This window comes from Chaetodon auriga, chromosome 19 (assembly GCF_051107435.1).
Source record: "Chaetodon auriga isolate fChaAug3 chromosome 19, fChaAug3.hap1, whole genome shotgun sequence".
NCBI lineage: Eukaryota > Metazoa > Chordata > Actinopteri > Chaetodontiformes > Chaetodontidae > Chaetodon > Chaetodon auriga.
Window position 1 is genome coordinate 20,703,401 of NC_135092.1, and position 20,061 is coordinate 20,723,461.

The 20,061-nt window shown below is 47.3% G+C and overlaps 1 protein-coding gene across 1 annotated transcript; it reads right to left on the reverse strand.

Annotated features, from left to right (window-relative positions):
- Positions 1–1,271: 1,271 nt before the first annotated feature.
- On the reverse strand, positions 1,272–19,790 carry zfyve16 (zinc finger, FYVE domain containing 16). Its single transcript, XM_076757677.1, has 18 exons — positions 19,590–19,790; positions 16,037–16,144; positions 13,494–15,574; positions 12,238–12,334; positions 8,536–8,712; positions 8,298–8,437; positions 7,896–8,112; positions 7,206–7,328; positions 6,965–7,120; positions 6,666–6,890; positions 6,277–6,359; positions 5,174–5,278; positions 4,797–4,947; positions 4,616–4,696; positions 4,368–4,530; positions 3,337–3,442; positions 3,079–3,255; positions 1,272–2,981 (listed from the first exon to the last, which is right to left on the reverse strand). Exons 2-18 carry the CDS (start codon positions 16,104–16,106, stop codon positions 2,823–2,825), a joined length of 4,311 nt encoding a protein of 1,436 aa, XP_076613792.1. The 5' UTR covers positions 16,107–16,144; positions 19,590–19,790; the 3' UTR covers positions 1,272–2,822.
- Between the last annotated feature and the right edge of the window lie 271 nt (positions 19,791–20,061).

The window sequence follows — 20,061 nt, forward strand, 5'->3', positions numbered from 1 at the left end:
GGGCTGAACCACAGGATGCTGGACGTTTAGCCTCTCATACACCTGAGCCTCCCCACCTGTCAGGCAGAGCTACAACCAGGTCCAGCCGGCTGTGGTTCAGCCCTCTCTGGACGACCACGACCGGGATTCACGTCCAGTAGATGACGCGTAGGGTTTATCCTGTGGGGATCGTGAACGTCTGTGTAAGATTTCATGGGGATCCATCGGCTGACATCTCTACAGCCGCGCTGCTAGCACGGCTAAAGGCAGACAGAGGGGGCTTTGGGCTTCTCTGGTGGTCAGCCAACAGCTAAAAACAGCCTGTCAGTCAAACTCAGGGCAAAATGAAGCAAACAGAGAGCAAATCAGCTGATGACAAACACGCTCAATTAACCTCTGAGATGAAACCACAGCGATGATAAGAGGAACATCGAGATAATTCACGACAACGCGGCCGATCGACAACTAAACGTGGAGGTTTAAAAGTCACAGAAAATGTTCCGTCACCACGTTCACTTGTTTCATTTGATGAAAAGACGAAATAAGGATCTGTGGATTATTTCATTTGAGGTTTATTTCTGAGTAACGGCCGCTGAACGTCAAATCTCTGAGCGTGAAGACACACGAGAAGTAAAATCACTTATTCTGACTTCAGATTTGTACACCTTTACCTGCACATTCATCTTTACGCGTTGCATTCTGGGATTAGATATTAGATAATTGTTGAATTAGTCTTTTTTTTTTCCCTCTCAGTGCTCAAGGAACCTGCTACACAAACTGCACAATGAATGTAGCCTACGTCCTATCAAAAATATGAACTCTTAATCTGTTAAAACTTTTATACCAATGATTCCAAAAATAACTCTTCATCATTAAAAAAAAAACAAAAGAAAACAGAAATCTCTGCGCGCACAGTTCATCCTTTACACATTTGGACGAAGCCGACTGGAGGTGAGACGCAGCTTTGACCAGCCGGCCCTCACCTGGCTGAACCTCGCCGCTCACCTGGCTGAACCTCGCCGCTCACCTGGCTGAACCTCGCCGCTCACCTTTGACCTTCACAGCTCTCGTAGGGAAACTGGCAGTTCTGATCGAGGCTTAAATTTGGTGGCTGGTGAAAAACCGCAGATCTGTCTGCTCTAAAGTGCCTGAAAGCTGCTGTGAAAGTTAAATAAGTTTTGAAACATGAAACCAGTCTGACGCTTTTCACCGTGAGCTGAAGTACTTCCTGTTTTCAGGCTGCAGCGGAAGGTTTTTAGGTTTCTCTTCGATATTTTGGGAATTTTTTTTTTGAGTTTTTTAACTTTTCAGTCCTTTGCACAGAGCCAGGATAGCTGTGTCTGTTTCCAGTTTTAATGCTAAGCTAACTGTAGCTTCATATTTAACCGACAGATATAGGAGTGCATCTGTCTTCTTCTCAAACTCTTGGCAGGAAAGCAAATAAATGCTTTTACCAAACTGTAGTTATTTCTTTTAAAGTTTCCATAAAGTCTGAACACTGACGGTAATGAATCTTAATAAAAAGGCGTGAGATGATGGGTCCCGTCAGCTGTGCAAAACCTGATCATTTAACTGAAATGATATCCTGAAGTAAAGAAAGATCATTGGTGTTTGAGTCAGAGCTGGGAGAAACTGCTCAGCTGCACGTTGACACAGTTGAAGTACAGCAGACGCGTGTTGGCAGAGAGCGACGGCGGCGAAAAGAACAGGAAAACGTTGGTTTAAACGAACTTGAACAGGATGCTTTCCACATCGTCCAACCCTGATCACGGCTGGAACTCCAGAATAAACCCGTCACATCACCTTTAGCTCAGTGAGCTGTGAGCGAGGAGGAAGATCTGATCTCCAGCACGACACCACGGGCCTCACGCAAGAACCTTCGCATGAGCAGATCTGACCTCCAGCGTCACGCACGACGGCTTTAAAAGGATTCATCAAGATTCTCGTATCTAGAACTCACGAGCGATCTGAGTCCAGGTGAACGTCCTCTCTTATAAACACCACCTGTGTCATATCCTCTCATCCCGCTGCAGCTCTGACATCTCTCAGCCTCTGGTTTCACATCAGGACTTTTCTTCAGCTCTACTCTGACGACATCAGTCACGATCGATACAACCCCAAAAATGGAGCTTTTAGCAGTCTGTGGATGTGGATTATGCTAATTAGCACGAGTTGGAACACGAGCAGACTTCATGGGGAAAAGTTCTTGCATGAGGCCTCGATGTCTTCCTGCGCAGGATCATATAAACCAGCACGTGAAAGCAAAGCTCGGTACGTTGAGATGTGATTTTCAGCTACGAGGTTCATACAGCAGCACCTGATCACACCTCTGAAGGACTGAACACTGCAGCCGCTGACGTCCTTTGCTTTAATATCATTTCATTCAAGGAGCCCGTATTAAAATAGAATAAATACATCCAAATGAGAGACATGTCCATCGAGCGTCTGTGGGAGACATTCACTGAGGTGCTCCGAGCTGACGGCGGGGAGCCTGGAAGGCAGAGCAGAGGAAACGGTTTGAGACGTTTGCTTGTATTTGGTCGTGTTGTCGTATTCCTTGTTTAGTGTTTGGCTTCTTGTATTAAAGCAGCTTTGGTGAGCACGAAACACACGCGCACACACACACACACACACACACGCGCGCGCGCACACACACGCACACACACACAACGGTTCCTTCACAGAAAACCAACAGATCAGATCAGTTGACGTCCGTCTGAGCTGCGTCCCAGCGGCCGCTCGTCCTCTGATTGGCTGCGTGTCCGACTGTGCGACGCGAGCTGAGCGCTCAGCTCCTCTTTCTGTGCTCACCCACGTCTGTTCAGTGGATTTCTGTCTGTGCACTAGATGGTGTGTGTGATGTAGAAGGTGAACTCCATGTCCATGGCAGTCTGTGGGACGCTGGCGCTACCTCCGTGGATGACGGGGATCAGAGCGCCGTCCAGCTCGTTCATGTAGCGCTGAGGGAGGAGCCGTCCTCCACAGCCAGCCTGGTACTCCACCTGAGAGCGAACACACAGCGAGACACACCTCACCACACCCGTCTCAGCGCCACACGGCAGAAACTCTAAAAACTGCCTCACAAATGTTTAGTTTTACCATATCAGGCTGCGTGGAGATGCGGAGGGAGAGCGAGTTGATGCCGCTGGAGCTGAGGACGGCGAGGTGAGGCGTCAGAGCGCTGCAGGCGGCCGAAGCCATCTCCTTCTGAAACACGCCGCAGGACGACAGCACCGACGCCAGGCTGCAGTCCGGAGCCTTGAGCTGGTAGAACACCTGCAGGGACGCCACACATCATCCACTGGACTGTCAGCTGACTCCGAGCCTTCACGCCGCAAACATGGTGTCGAGACTCACCTCAGTGCATCTGATGGTCTGGCCGTCTGACTCGAACTCGGCGTCCTGCAGCACCCTCACGCTGTGGACTCCATCCAGAGGCCTCCCATCAACCCCGCTGGTTTTGCTGCAGACGAGCGTTAAAGTCCATCAGAACATAAATACACAAGCACTTTAATTCCTACAGCTTTAAGCCGCCATGTTTTCATGTGAAGCACCAGACTGTGTGTCTCGTCAACAAAGATTCCTCCACGGAAATCTGAAGACGAGGACTTAAAGGTTTTAAATATAACTTCCCTTTTGTGTTGTGCACTAAAAACAGCATCTTTGGAAGATAAACTCCAGCTCTGATTGAGTCACATTAGCTTAAAAATAAACGGCAGCAAGTATTTTTACACAGCACGAGGACTTTGGATTTGGTCCCTCATCTCTTCCACTGTTCAACAGAGATCCTTTACTGGCCAGCAAACATCAAGCAGAAACGGTTTGAACACAGGAGGACAGACTGGAGCTGTACACATTTCAAAGAGGACAGAAAAAACACCTCAGAAACGATGCTTTTTCCTGTCCTTATAGTAATTTTTTTTTGACTGTTGCAACCTTATCAGCCCCTGCTCAGTGCTAATACTACTACTACCACCACTACTACTACTACTACTACCACCACTACTACTACTACTACTACCACCACTACTACTACTACTACTACTACCACCACTACTACTACTACTACTACTACTACTACTACCACCACTACTACTACTACTACTACTAATACTACTACCACCACTACTACTACTACTACTACTAATACTACCACCACCACTACTACTACTACTGCTGCTGCTGCTGCTGCTGCTGCTACAAACCTTGCTGCACAAAGAGTTACTTCATGTATGACCAGCTGGTTAAGCATGTGTGTGTGTGGCATGATAGTAGTGCTGTGGTGGACAGATTGCACAAGAATGTGCAAACAGTGTGTGTGTGGTTTTGTGTGTGTGTGTGTGTGTGTGTGTGCGTGCGTGCGTCCGTGCTGGGTGCAGTGCCGTTACCCCGTGTTGACGGGTGAAGTCCAGTCGACCCAGCGGACGGTGACGTTTTCTCTGACCTCCCCTCCGTCGTTCCTGCCGCAGGGAATGTGGAAGTCCGTCTGCTCCCTCAGGGAGGTGCGCAGAGACTCCATCGTCTCCGGGGGGATCTGCACCATCAACCCATCTGACACACAGTCACAAAGTCCAGTTAGGGTTCTTCCCTTATTCACAGCCCTGATGTGAAGAAGTCAATGAACGAGTAACTTTACCTTCAACGATGCTGGACTTGGCGATGAAGCCTGAGGAGGCTTTCAGGGCTCCATTGAACACTACAAAACTGGCTCCCGTCACTGTAACCACACACAGACCAGCGCAGGGTTAGTCCAGAGGCATCAATAACCATCGCAGCTCATCGAAGACGGACGTCTGGGCAGAGTCCTGCTGTCTCACCTGTGCGGGTCTTCCCCGGCATGCTGTTGGCCTGAGTCTGATAGTTTCCCTCCTCATTCTGGAAACACACCAGGTGAGAGTCGGCCTCAGAGCTGAAGCATGCTCCAATACTGATGACGTGCTCGTTGGATGCGTTGACCACCTTCTGCATCTGTAAAACACGCAGAACTAATCATTGCTGACAGAAATGAGGCCTTTGGTAGCACTAAGTCGATGAGATGACGCAGAAAGCACAGGCTAGCAGCACGATGCTAATGCTAAAAGACTGATTTACCTCAAACTCAAAATCAGCCTTTCATGTTTCTGTCTCTTTTCTGCAAGACAGCCAATGAGTTTATTTCCCAAAATGTTGAATTCCTCCTTTCCAGCTGCCTCACCTCGTTGAAGCTCCTTTTGGGAATGTCGATGTAGCTGTGGCCCATCTCCATGTGGATCCTCAGGCCCTCCACCACGGACAGACTGTACTGGTAGTTCCTCAGGTCCTGAGAGGAAAACAGAGATCCTGAATCATGTATTTCAAACTGGAAGCTCTTTTCATGTTTGGCCACTAGGGGGAGCCAAAGAGCCCGACAATGTCTGCTGCTGTCACTACTTCACTGTCAGAGACGACACTGAAGCTCAGGAGAATCTTTATTGAGCTTTTATCATAGGAGGAAAACCACATGACTGAAGACGTGAAGCGTCAAACGTCTCTGCTGCTGCAGGAAAAGCTTCATTCAGCTCGACTGTTTTCAAAGTTTTGCAGCACCTCCGAACACAACGAGCATTACAGGGTTGACATAAACACGCAGGGTTCTTGGTGCTGTGCTCTGTCTGCAGTCTGGAGGCGCTGCTGTAAGTTTAACAAGTCACCAGATGTTACTGAACTCTGCGTTTGAAGCCCCGAAGCTCTGAATCTTTTTGGCACAAACAGAGCGAAAGCCCCAAAGCTGCATAAGACTTCATTACTACTAATTTGAGAGCGCAGTCACGCCTCCTCATGAAGTCAGTGAGGGAGCTCAGACTCAACAGCTGTACGAGCCGAGCCAGCTGACAGCGCTGCCACAGGACACAGCATTCATCTCTTTAGAAGAATCGTGTGATGAACGTTTATGTTTGAGTCCAGATTCATGTCTCAGAGCTGCTGTGGATCCTGAGGAATCACTGGATTTTTCTGTGGTAGCAGAGCTTAAAAACTAATTAATTATTTACAATCTCACTTAAGGAAGAAAGCTTTGACCCTTGTTTGCAACCCGACAGTGACGACGGTCTGAATTCTTCTCTTTTATCTTGATTTCACCACAAAAGCCTTCGGTGTCATTTGGGAAAGAACCTAATTGTGAGGAATGATTAACAGCAGACGGGAGCTTCTCAGCCACCTGATTAAAAGCAGTTTAAAAGACGTGGTTTCTGTGGGATTAACGCTGAACAACACGACTTAAGCTGTGAATTCACTTCAGACCGACGGCAACAAAACATGTGATTGAGTTTTAACACTTACAGCCAGTAAATTCATGATGGTGTGTCCCGTCTCTCGATACACCGAGTCTCGAAAACGGACGCTGGTCAGCGGAGTAGGATACACTGAAAAAGAGAACACATTTTCACTACAGAAACCATGAAAGAAGAAAATTACTAATAGCTGATCAATAGCTTGGTGACTCACTGAAGGTTTGCTTTAAAGCCAGAGAATAAAAACATGATGAAATATTTCATTTTTCAGTCAAAGATCATTTCTGCTCAAATTATTCTGGATAAAATAACAGATTTCAGATCACTGAAATGGAGAAGACGGAGTAAAGGAGACGGCATCAGATCATTTTTAATTGATTAATCATCTCATCTCTGATCGGTTCAGACCACAAAGACAGGAAACAGCTAAGTGCCCACCGCTGTACTCAGCTCCGAGCCGGAGGAGCAGCCGGAGGGGAAAGACTTTGGCCCAGGGCACCTCCAGCTTCTGGATGAGCAGGCCGAACAGGAAGGGCTGAGCGGGGAGAGTGAGGCCATCCAGAGGCTGACAGGTGTGGGAGAAGAAGAGCATCCCGGCGTGGTCCTTACTGCCCAGAAAGCTGCTCGTGAACGTCACGTTATCCAGCTCCTCCAAGAACTTCCCTGTAACAGACGATAACGATTCGGTCGTCTTTCACCAAACACGAACACGAACACAAGGCTGGTGTGCTGCCCACCTCTCTGGGCTTCCTGGTAAATGTTGAGATAGAGCGTGAAAAGGTCTTTTGGAAGAGCTTTTTCTTCTGGCAAACACTCCAACAGAAACACCAGCTCTCTCTGCCCCAGAGCCTGCAGCCCGTTAGAGCCGAAGCTCCAGCACTGCCGACCGCCGTCTGGAGGATGACAGGAGAACACGGAGTTAACAGGGACCAGGTCTGCGTGAAGACACGCCCACAGGCTCAGACATGTTCCACTCACATGTGACCAGCTTGACGTTGACCAGCAGGTTGGCGTTCAGAACGAAGGTGAGCGGTCGAGGTCCCCCCTCCTCTAACAGGTGCAGAATCTGGCAGGGAGCAGGACTCTCCTCGACCAAGACATCTGAAGAGGAAACACAGCAGCTCACACGCACGCGATGCAAAGCAATGCAGCGAACACCAAACGCTGCAGGTGTCGTCTACCTGCTGAGGCAGTCTGACAAGCTGTAGGTGATGTTTTCATACAGCTTTATTCACACGTGATGGGACTGGGCCCTGGTGCACGAGCCGGAGCAGAGGGACTGCTGGGATCTGCTCACAGCTGTGCCTTCATGTTTGCATGGATCGCAGTGGGAAACATGAGGAGACGCCTGATTATCACTATTTTTGGCCTCTTTTGTGAACAGCTTGAGGGGAATTTTTACAGGCTGATCTGACATGAGAAGAATCTCCCCAACAACATAAAACTGTCTCATTCACGGTGTTTTATTGTTCATTAAACTGACTTTAGTCTCTCTGAGCACTGGAGATGACACATGGGACGCTTCTCACAGCCATCCTAATCATTAATCTGACGGCACTAATCTCAGACTGAAGACATAAAAGTGCCAACACATTTCATAAACAGCTGCATGTCGACATGAGCAATAAAACCATTTAAACCATCAAACACAGTGCAGTGAAAACACACCTCCTGCCTCGTCCTCTCCCGTGGCGATGAGCAGAGGAGGCAGCTCGTCCTCGTTATCTGGGAGCAGACTGGGAATCCTCTTCACCGAAGAGCTGATTCCAGACAGCAGGGCGTAGTCCCAGGGTCCGGACACCGGAGGTCGGACCACCTCTACGGCCCCGGACGCTTCAGGGGTGGAGGAGCCACCGACTCCGACCTCTGACCCGGCTGAGCCAGGCTGAAATGAGAGGGTCGGTCACTGTGGTACACTTCACTGTAACTCACTGCTGCTGACAGTGTTAGCAGTTAAAAATCTGTCTGAAGCTCAGTGAAGCAGCCTGTTAACCAGAGCGAACAAGGTAAGAACGTCCTAAAAACCAACGTCCCGCAGAATCTGGTGTCTCTCTGCCTGTGTGGTCTTACTGTGGTTTGGTCTGCAGGGACACCGCTGAACTCCTGGGAGCTCCGGCGGCTCGTCACCGACAGCTTGGTCGTGTCGGCCACCTCTCCGTTGGGCAGGATGCCATCAGCGAACCACACGCGCTTCTGTTCACGCGGACAACCTGATAACACAGAAAACGGAAGTTTTTCAAGGGTAGAGCGGAGGAAACGAGGCGAAGGTGAAGTGCAGACTGCGTGCGGTATTCAGGAGTGATCATACTGTCGTTGTTTGGGTGTTTGAGAACGGACACAGGCACCATGACGGTCGGTGGAGGAGAGTTCAGCGTGCCGGCGGCACGAGCCTGCTGCAGGGGGGGGATGGTGCTGCAGTACTCAGACGGGACGTTGGGGTTTGGACTGGGACCCACAGGACTCATCATCCGCTCCAGGGCCTGAGCTACAAGGAGAAAGACGTCACAGAGGTGAAATTTAGGACAAATTTCAAGTTGATTAAATCAGTTTCACCTCGTGTTGACTCAAATATCAGTTCACCGTTCATTTTATGATTTTAACGTTTTCAGTGGTTCTTCCACTTTTCATCCGGCGTCATCATCAGGTCAAAACTGTAATTCGTCCAGGACTCTGGTTTATGACCAAACAGCTGAAATCTAATCACATTCCCATAAGCCTCAGCTGTTCTTTGTTCAGTGCTAATTTGAAAATGTTCGGATGCTGACATCCTTGTAGCAGTGCTCAATGCAGAGTTTTGTTGTTAAAGAGTTCTGCCTCAGTTTGTCATGTGTGTAAACATAAATCTAGATGTTTCAGCACAGCCTCAAACAGCGGCCACTGATTAAACCAGCGAAGAGTTTGTTTTGATTTGCTTCTTGCAACTTCCTCTGATTCTGCGACCACTCGGAAACCGCAGGCAGCTGCTGTTAGTTCAGACAGGCTGATCACACACTGACTGACGGGTGCAGAATGGAGAAGAGCTAAACTAAACTCGTGGCTAAAAACAACACACACTTCAGCTTCTGCAGGATGTGAGTGAACAAAGCGGCTGATACGAAGGCTGTTTGAGATCTATGTTACAGCCTCCAGTTAGTCTGGCTTAATGCAGCAGAGCAGCAGCTCACTTCCAGTCTCATGACCAGAGTCTGATTCCTTCATTTTATCTTCATCAAAACTGCTGTTTTTCTCACGTCTTTGTCAGAAAAGTTTAGACACACGAGGTTTTTCCCTCTTCACAGTGGACAGGCGGCAGAAAACAGCTGGTGATGTCGTGTTTTCATGGACATCAGGATGAAGACGCTTCTGCATGTTCACCTTCTTTTCAGATTGTGAAGACTGAAACTCTGCCTGAAGCAGCTGATGATGATGATGACGAAGGTGATACTTTTGCGTCGAGTGATCAGATGTCAGATCGGATAATGTCGACGCAGAATTGGAGCATGAGCGTGACTGTGCTCGCTGGGAGGGAACAAGCTTCACAGAAAAGCTGCACATGGCGTAACGGCCGTGATGCGGTGACCACAAGGCAGCGGCTCATTACTGTAATCACTAATTTGTGTTTGGGAACTGCCTGTGTGTACCACAGCACAACGCTGCAGCATCGTTTTCAATGGGAGGACTTGAAAAAAGAAAAATCAGAAAGGTTTAACAATGAGTGACAGCTCGGCTTCACCCACAGAACGTGATACAGAGCCGATTACAGCGCATGAATGAAGGTTACTGCGAACGGGACAGACATGAGTTGGTACTTCTCAGACGCTTTCTCAGCCTTCCGGTTGCACTCCCAGAAAACGCTGATGTGGCACTCGTCTACATTATATTGATTAAGCATCACAGATCTTTATCGATCTGTTGTGTACTGACAACAAGTACAGAGCGGCTTACAAGAGCACGGGAACACAGCCCCGTCAGGAGGAAGCACACAGCAAACACACGACAGCAATTCAGACCGCTGTCAGTGGAAAAACGCCTCTTAACAGCCACACAGCATCACAACAAGGTGTGTTTTTTTTTCCACCTTGTTCTACATGAAAGGGTAACAAGGTGACTGCATTTTAAGTTTGGCACTAATATACGCCAATATTCCTCTGTGGACACATTATAAACACGACAAGAGACAACCAAAACACAGCAGCAGCGCACATTAGCACAATAACAACAGCGTACTCGTTAAAAACTCAAAGGCATCTTACCTCATCATCCCCTCTGCTAAAACTCAACCAGTCCACATCACTGCGAGTCTATTCCTCAGCCTGACTTTAGACACTCCCATCACCGCTTCGCCTTTCCTCGCTTATTTCCACCCGTCTCTGTCTGTTGTTAGCCGTAACAGCATGTTAGCTTCGGGCTGGGGTGTGTGCAGCGAGCCTCACATGCTGCTCACCATACTGACATGAGAGATGGAGAGTAAAGGAGGAAGGAGGAGAGAGGAGGGAGGAGAGAGGTGACGGAGAGGAGAGAGGGATCGCGTCACACCGCTCGAGCATCCATCGGCCACAAAAAGTGGATCACCTCCTTCTCTTTCGTCTTATTATAGACATCGTGTGTGAGCATCACATGCCTACTGCGTTAGCTGGATCCTAACACACACAAGCACGCACGCACACGCACACACACACAATCAAGGACAAATGCCAGTGTCCTGCTATAACTCTCCTCCCTCTCTCCTGCCCGCCCCATCCATCTCCCCCCTCCCGTCTCTTTCTCCATGACCATGCTGCAGTCTTTAACTATAAAAAGGTGCCTCCCTGAGAGCCGACGAGTCAACCACAGACACAGAAACATCAGACTGTGTACGCTGACAAACACCGACACGCTCTTTGTGTTCGTGAACAGACGCGATTCTTTAAATCAATGCTTGAATTCTTGAATAGATGCTCAGAAAGACGTGATAAAAGCCTCTGAGCCTCTTTGTGCGGGACATTTTTGCTGCTTCGCGCCTTAAATATTCATCAACTGCATAATGAAAATGTTACTGATGATATTAACTTTTAATGACAACTACTGAATTCAGTCTATTTTCGGATTTGAAGATGGTGGGTTTAGTCTGTTCCTGTGAGGGGATGAAAATACTCACGTCATTTCTACCCTCTTCATGTATTCACCTCCACACAGAGGCACCAAAATCTCTTCAAAAATGGGGACAAACATTAAAGCTGCATTAGCTGTGAACACAATCCTGACGCTTATTTACACACCGAGCAAACGCAGAGCAGTATTAGCATTCATCTGAAGTCATGTTTCTGGTCATCTGATGAACATAAATCCAATATTTACTCTCCTTTGGCTCAGGTCTGATCGGCGCTGTGTTTTTAAAGCTGCCTGCTGCAGCTGGAAAGAAAGATGAGAGCTGTGACGGTGAAACGAAACAGTAAAGCTGTGGCTGTAAAATCAAAACAAGCAGCTGAAAGACACTAAAATGCCATCGTTAAAACAGAAATATTGATCAGTGCAGCTTTAAAGTGGCATGTGTATCCATCTATCGAGCTATTTCTACCTGATTCTTCACTTTAAAACCTGCATTCATTGCTCAGTCAATTCTCTATCAGCAAGCAAAAGCTACTCACAAGTTTTTAGCATCAACAAAATCAGCATATTAAGAAAGGCCGTCCAAAACAACAGTGTTCTCCCTGCAGGAGACGTGACACACACGAATAACTCGAGCACAGGAAACAGCTTTGTCCCATTTCAGAGGTCTGTCAACAATCAAACAACAACTAACAGCTGATCTGAAAGCAGGTGGAAAGAATAAATCATCTCCATTGTTTCTTGAAATGACTCTCAGCCATCGAACGGCTCCTGAGTGACGTGTTTCTGTTAACAATCATCCTGCAGATGTTAAATGTTTCCCTTTCAGAGCTCTGAACGCGCAGCGCTCAGCCAGGAGCTCGCCTTCGCTCACATGACCGCAGACATACGTGGAAGTGAGCGGCGGAGACAGATCTCAGACCAGACCAAACGAGGGCCTTACCTCTGTGTATGGTATCAAAGCAGACGACACACACGCGAGCCTCCTTCTCCAAGTACTTCAGCTTACACTTCCTGTTGCAGCACACGGCGCAGTAGACCTGCCACAGCGGAGAGAGGACGACAGTGATGGACGGGGCGTACTACGTGCACAGTACATTTACATACATACACGACAATTTACAGTATATTCCAACATGTTTGTCTCTCTGTCTGGTCTCCTAAGTGCAGGTAATCCTGATGTGTACAATAACACATCCTCCACAGTCCTCTCTAATGCTGTTTTAATCACTGGCCGTTAAAGGACTTAGCTCCATCTTTAGGACACACGGCTCAGTGGGGATCTATAGAAGAGCTGGAAAAAGAACTGCTGACTCATCCTCTCTGCCTCCATGAATCCACTGCGCTATATTTGGTCCTGGGACGTAATCTGTTTTATTGAACTGTTTGTGAAACATGCACACCTCATGGGCACTTTCATGTCACGTAACATGTGACACGAGCGTCACAAACCAACAGAATTTCTCATTTCAGTTCTTCAATCACACAGTTTGCAGAAAAATCAATGCAAAAAAAACACGTCGGTAACATCCCACTAAGGCCTGTGCTGACGCCCACTGCATCTGCTACTACTATCAGTCATATTTCTATTACTGTCACATTCACAGTATTGTTATGTACATATACTGTTTTGCATAAATACACCATATACTTATATACTGTATAGCTTGTACTGTTTTATTAGTAGTCAAATGTCCTGTGCATACTCCTCTCTCTCTCCCTCTCCACCTCTCCACCTCTCCACCCCTCCACCCCCCCGGTCGAGGCAGATGGCCGCCCACCCAGAGCCTGGTTCTGCTCGAGGGTTCCGCCTATTAAAGGGAAGTTCTTCCTCGCCGCTGCGGCCAAGCGCTCGCTCACGGGGGAATCGATGGGTCTGTGTAGATTACAAGTAGGTTCCTGACCTGCTCTACAAGCCCAGTGTCCCCAGACAATCTTCTGTTGTGATTTGGCGTTATATAAATAAAATTGGATAATTGAAGCTGATTAGGAAATATTAGGACACACTGCCTGTAAACACACTGACAAAGTACAGTCCTGTCAGTAATATAAGAACCTTTAAAATCACAAATACAGACACAAATGGTTCTGCAAATGCTGAAAGCTACTGTTTCATTGTCCTGTTACTCTGCTGCTTTTCCTCATTTCACATGACTGTAATATTTGGGGGTTTTGGACCGTTCAGGTCGGACAGCTCACCTTCCCGCAGGCTCGACAGTGATGCCGCCTCTTGGTGAACGTGAACCTCTGGTAGCAGTTCATGCAGTTGGGAGCTTCAGAGTCTGGAACCCAGGCAGGCTGTCTGCTTCCCAACTCCTCCACTCCCTCTCTCTTCCAGTTCGCCGGCCTGGCACCGTCTGTAGGTGGCTCCCCAGGGTAAGGTGGGGGCTCTGAGAGCTCGTCGTAGCCCACACTGTACTCCTGATGCTCCTGATGCTCCTGGTGCTCCTGAGTGGCGTATGCAGGGCTCAAATCCCTGACGTTGGAATGCTCCTCTGTAAGACTGGTGTTTTTGGGTGAACTCTCTTCATCCTCGGCCGGAGGAGGAGTAGCCTGCTCCTCTCCCTCTTCTCCTGCTGGTGGAGATCTAGCAGTTTGGCAGTGTAGCTGTTTAGGTCTTGCTCCTCCATAGGAGGGCTGCTGATCGGGGCTACTGCTGTGCTGGGACTGGAAAGTGTTGCTGGTCGAAGAATGGCTGACCCCAGAGGACGCTTCTGGCTCTTCTTGAGAAGGTCTGCTAGAGTCCTGCGATAGTGATGGAGCACCAGGGTTTAAACTTCCCTCTACAGACACACACATTGTTCTGTCACTTTCTGGAGAAGCCAGACCCTCCAGATCCTGACCACAGCTCCTCAGCTCCCCGTCCACCGGCCTACCCTCCAGATCTCCATTTGCCTGAGAGAGACTCTCAGGTTGAGTGAAATCTCCAGAGCTGCTGCAGTAAGAGAGCCCACTGCCCTGCTCTGCTTCTGCGTGTGCCTGCAGGAATGCATCTAACTCCTCGTCTGTCACCAGCAGCTCAGCCTGGTCGCTCTCCGGCAGGTACTCAAAGCCAAACTCAGGAGGATCAACCGGGCTGGGTTCTGGGCGATCGCAGGAGGCGAGGTCTGCAGGAGGTGCAGCAGGAGCAGCAGCAGCAGGTTCATAAGAGACATGCTGTCCCTCTGGTGACGTCCTGCCCTCTAAAACCTGCTGGGATGCAGAAACTGATGAGTCAGCAGCCTCCTCTAAACGGGCCCTGTCCTCCCTGGCTTCCAAGGCCGACAGGGCGTCTGCTTCTGTGCTTTCAGAGACGTCTGCCTCATCACACTGCTCTGCGGCTTCCCCACACTCATCTTCTGTGGTCTTCTGGTTCACCAGAGCTCCACACATGGACACCGCTAAGGGCAGGCACGATAAGCCAACCGCTTCGCTGTCTGGCGCCCCTGACTTTGGAGCGACAGAAGACTCCGCCTCGCGATTCTCCGAGGCTTCTTGTGACTCATCCTCATTGTTCACTGAGGCGTCTGCTCCTTTCATGCTATCCACGGGCAGGGCGCCCTCCTCCTCACAGCGGTCTGAGGAGTTATCCACAACTTGGTTTGTGCAAGCCACCTCGTCACAGTCCCTCTCCTCATCGTCAGCTGACTCAGCGGTCCTTGGTGACGGTGAATCTTCCGTGGAATCAGAGCTCCTCTCCACAGCGGCGGGAAGAATGACGTCCAGCAGGCTGAGAGATGAAGAGTATTCACCGCTCTGCTCCTGGATGTCTAAACCCAGCAGCTCGTCCTGCCCTGCAGAGGCTTCATCCTCCTTGCTGTCTCTACAGACAGCACTTTGGTTTTGCTCCTCTCCATGCACAGTGACCAGAGGGCTGTCAAAGTCCACAAGCAGCGTCTCCTCCTCCTCCATTTGCTTTTCCGCCATGTCCAGCTCACTGAAAGCATCGTGGCTGTTGGCCCTGACCAGGATGGCAGAGCTTGTGTCATTCACGAGGTCACACACCGGCTTCAGAGCTCTGTCTGGGCAGGGAGGGGCGGAGCTTTTAGCTGGCCTGCGATCCACAGACGAGAGAAGGTCCACTGTGGTGAGAGGCTGACCTTTGACCTCTGCGTCATCAGCGCTGCCGTTGTGACTGCTGGAGCGGTCGGGACAGCTGGTGGCAGAACCATAATGAAGAGAGTTAAGGTCAGGGAGGTTCGGCGGGACAGTGGACGCCTCTGAGGACAAACACTGAGAGCCCAGTGAGGAGAAGGGGTAGACAGAAGGCTTCAGGAAAACAGATCTGCATTCAAGTTCCTCTGTAGGAGAAAAAAGAACAAGTTAAACTCAGACAGGCTTCAAAAAGATCACTTAGATTTCAAACTGTATTACTGGTTCTAAGCAGAAGATTAAGAATTAGACAGAAAACAAGAAGCTCATGAGTCCAAACGTATGGATCAGACATTTCAGCAGTCTGTTTTACTCGAGCTGAGTTAAACCGTCAGCAAACGGTTCAGTTGAACTGAAAGCCAACTATGACAATAATCATCTAAGTAATTATTTTAGGCAGAGACATCCAAAATTTAACACTTCAGCTTCTAAAAAGTGGAAGTGAAAAGATTTGGTGCTTTTCTCTGTTCTGTATGATTGTAAATTAAATATCTTCTGTTTGAGGACTTTTTGTCTGACGAAACAAGAGATTTAAAAATGTCAGCTTGAATCTTGAAGCTCAATCGAGAAAACAATGAGCACACGGATCAGTCGTTTCATATCGTTCTTACCAGTGTTGAGCTCGAAGTCGTCAAGCAGTTTGTCCAGATCACATACAGCTGCCTTGAAGAAGCTGTCCATGCTGGGCGAACACAAAGGGCCCTTTACCCCCTCAGTTCCTAAAACAGAAAAAGAAGACATGTTGTAATGTCCCCGAAAAAGAACGTATTATTCCTGACACTGTCTTTTCTTCTAGTCTAATATCTTTGCTCTTTGGGTGATTGTGTAAAAATCTCCTTAAGAGCAAGAATCTAGGTCAGTTCATGACACATTAACCCAATGAGACATTCTCGTTTCCTCATTCGTCACGTGACAAAGCACACTGTATGTCTTCATGTCAACGGCTGCACGAATGAACCAAACCACAACACAAAGTCAAAAATCTAAAATAACAGTTCTACCAAATACATGCATGTGAAAACCTGACAGCGAAACCACTTACTGCACCTTATTAATGCAGGAGTGCATGAGAGGAACTCTTCCAGGACGCTGACACAACCTGGCTTCAAAGTTCCAAACCACACCTTAAAACTGTATAAATATTTAGTAGAAGTAGATTGATGATGATAAACAAGCACATACACACGTACACACTCAAACTGCTGTATCATGCTGCTCCTGTTGGTCTACACGTCCTGTTAGTGAGACATTATTATAAAAAACACTTTGCACAACAGTTCTACTTTTTTTTACTTCAAGCCGTTTTATACACTCACATCTGGTTTGTGATTGTAAGGAGCTTCTGAGGTGACCAAACAACAGGAACAGAAAAACACAACATCTGTGGTTTAAAGTGCATCAGAGAGGAAAAGCTGCCGTCGTCCTCACAGACCAGTTTCACAGCAAACATGCCTGCATCATGTGATTTTCTCCATCACTCAGCACGTTGGTATTACTGCCTCCTGTCAGCACCAGCTCATTAAGTTCCTTCACCTGGGTGAAGAGTGTTTCCTGCTTTAGCTTCCAACTTTTAAAGAACACGCTCGTTTCATTCTCTATATTCTACCATGCAATCTGCTCATTCCCTACAAAAGGTTGAGGCTTTTTCCATCACCTCATGACTTCGCCTCTCCAGGAGTCTCCAGGTATTAGATGGTCCCCGCAGCTCGTCGGCTGAGCAAACTACAGTACAAGAACCATGAATGAAAATGAAGTCGTGGCAGAGGAACACCTGTGTTTCTGACACCTAATGAAAACGCTACGATACAGCAGTCTCAAATGTCCTAATCTTAACATATGTTCAACAACACAAGGGATATTAAGGGAAGATACCTGCACAGGTGACTCACAGTAAGAGAAATGTGCAATGATAATGTGTTTTTGTGGAACAGTGGGACTCCAGCTAACTGTCTGCAGTAACACTCAGTGGCAGAACAACACCACCCGCTGTGCTTCAGCTCTGGCTGTGCAGATCATTGTCTGTCCCACAATAACACAAAGAGGTGAAGGATCAAATGAACCTGAAGATGCCTGAAACAAAGTCTTACCACAGATCTGACACCCCCCGTGTTTAAAGCTGAATTTGTGGAAATGGAGTATCAGAGATGGGTTATTATTAGTGGGAGTGAAAATGGGTCAAATTTTGGAGAAGCACATCTGCAGCGTGGTTGAAAATAGCTCCCTGTTTGAACTGAGGACAAACATCAAATACTTTCTAAAATACACTGGATGAAAGGAGTCTGAGCGGCCATTGCCAAAAACCTTCTTTCCCAAAAATGACAAGCAGTTAACCTTTAAATGCATACTTTACACACACAGTGTTTATGGTACTTTACTTGCATTCTAGATCATCCGGACACTAGAAAACAGGCCAAAAACAGCATCTGTCGGATGACCTCTGTGTTTTGATCAGATGACAAATTTGACTTGATTTTCCTGCAGTTTCTACAGTTAACAAAGCAGAAAAGTACTGCAGACTTCCACAGAGAAATCACCTGATGTGGACTCTACAGCAATGTTAACAAAGACGCAGCAGTGACCCACCACACCAAGGACACCGAAGAAGACACTGCAGACACACCTCCTTTTCCACAAGTCAATGTGAGTTAAGGCAAACAAAGTACATTTTCCGTTCCTCATTCCTCAGTAACTCTCTTCGCACTGCTGTGGTAGCTGTGTGGGCTAAATGTGGATGGGAATGAGGAAGTCTGACTAAATACACACCTTACGGTTAATTATCATAAATCACAACATACAACAATCACAATATATGTATTACCAGCTGTTAGCCACCTGATATTTCTACATCAATCAAAAAATGATTTTAAGTATTTCTCCAACTCTCAGAAAAAGTTACACTACTATCACCTGAGGTCAGGTGACAGACAGGACCTGACAGTGTCTTAACGAGCAAAAACTACTGAGGCATTGGTGGAAGAACAACTCATATATTTGTACTTGAGTAAAAGAAGCACAGCTGCTCTGAAAAAGTACTCAGGTCCAACATTCACTTCAGTGAAAGTACACAACTATTATCAGCTGAATGTACTGCAGGTAAAAGTACACATCGAAGGGCATAGCAGCCCCTTTGGGAGCCATATTAACTGCATATTTATTATATGTATTGTATTACTGATGGATTCACACAGATCTGGTTGCAGCTGGTTGTGGTGGAGCCAGTTTAAGCTTATATAGCTTAATTTCTACAGTATGTTATAAATTGATTACATAAATCAGATTTAAAGTCATGCAAAGGAACCACTAACAATAAGTGTAATGTAAATAAAATAAATGTAATGGAGTAAAACAGTACAGTACAGTCTGAAGTAGAAGTTTAAAGTACATTGAAATAGTAGTACAAGTCAACGCTGTACTTAACGACAGTCCTTAATTAGATCGACTTAATTAAATTTCCCCTCTTCGTATGGCTGTAAATTACATTACTGGAGTCACAGCTGTCAAAATGTGTGACCCTGTCCAAAAACTAAGAGGTCACCGTGTTAAATACCTGCCATCACCATCCGGTGTTACCTGTTAACTTGAAACAGTCGATGTTTACAGCTGAAATCCCAAATGAGGTCACAGGATCTGAAGGGTCACGAACACCGTCGTAACACCGCACCAAGCTACGTGTTACTGATATAATTCAACAATTTTATGTCATTTCTGTCATTTAAATGGCGCTTTGCTTAACGCTGACGTTAACTCACATCACATTTCACAAGAATCAACATAGTGTACGACAAAAAGCAGCTTGGATGATATTCCTCAACGGCAACATGAAGGCGAGACACGAAAGCCTTCACAACATTAGCAAACAAGCTAACTAACCTACATAACGCAACAGTGAGCTAACGTTAGCAGGTAACGTTAGCAACAAACATTTCAGCACAACAAACACACTTTACACTTTGATTTAAGTGTTAATTACAGGGTTGCTTGTCCCTGACTGTTTCTGACTCTTAAATGTCAGCCACCACTAAACAGCCTGTTGTTTGTCACCTGGAATTAACGTGACTAAAACAGGTGTAGCTAAAGTTACCGTTAGCCTTAACGCGTTAGCTGGCTAATGCAGCTAGCTTACTGTAGGTTAACGTTAACCTGGTTTGCTCCTGAATTCCTCACCAGCGCTGTTTTATTCCATATTTCCGGCGTCGTCCTCAACAATTGTTCTCATCTTCCGTTTTAAAATAGGAACCACCGTCTCACGCTTCATCGCCCCATTGTCAAATGACACAGTCAAAGTTGCTGGAGAAGCTAGCTTGGATTAGTTTGATTGGAGATGTGTAGATTCTTCACTCAGGCGGCCATCTTGAACAGACTGTCGGGAGGTCAGAGGATCCGTTCAGCGTTGGGAGCCAGCCTGCCGTGTCATCCGTCCCTGCACTAAACTGCAATTATTCGGTATAAAAGTCGACATAAGTGGTGGTAATTCACTGCTTTCAGGCAGCTGTGTTCATTTTTACACTGACATTGTAAAGGATGGCCCCACTGACTTTTCTTTCTGATGCTATATTGTTGTAAACACACCTTTCAAATAAAGTGTTTTCTTTAAAAAATGTCAATGACCATCATGTTCATTAAATGGTTTTTGTAC

Excerpts from the sequence above, each read along its gene's own strand:
- zfyve16 (XM_076757677.1), bottom strand. The coding sequence starts at position 16,106 with ATGGACAGCTTCTTCAAGGCAGCTGTATGTGATCTGGACAAACTGCTT. Across the intron at positions 8,438-8,535 it reads CAAACACCCAAACAACGACA|GTTGTCCGCGTGAACAGAAG; the intron begins GTATGATCACTC and ends CTGTGTTATCAG. Across the intron at positions 4,697-4,796 it reads GCCGGGGAAGACCCGCACAG|TGACGGGAGCCAGTTTTGTA; the intron begins GTGAGACAGCAG and ends GTGTGGTTACAG.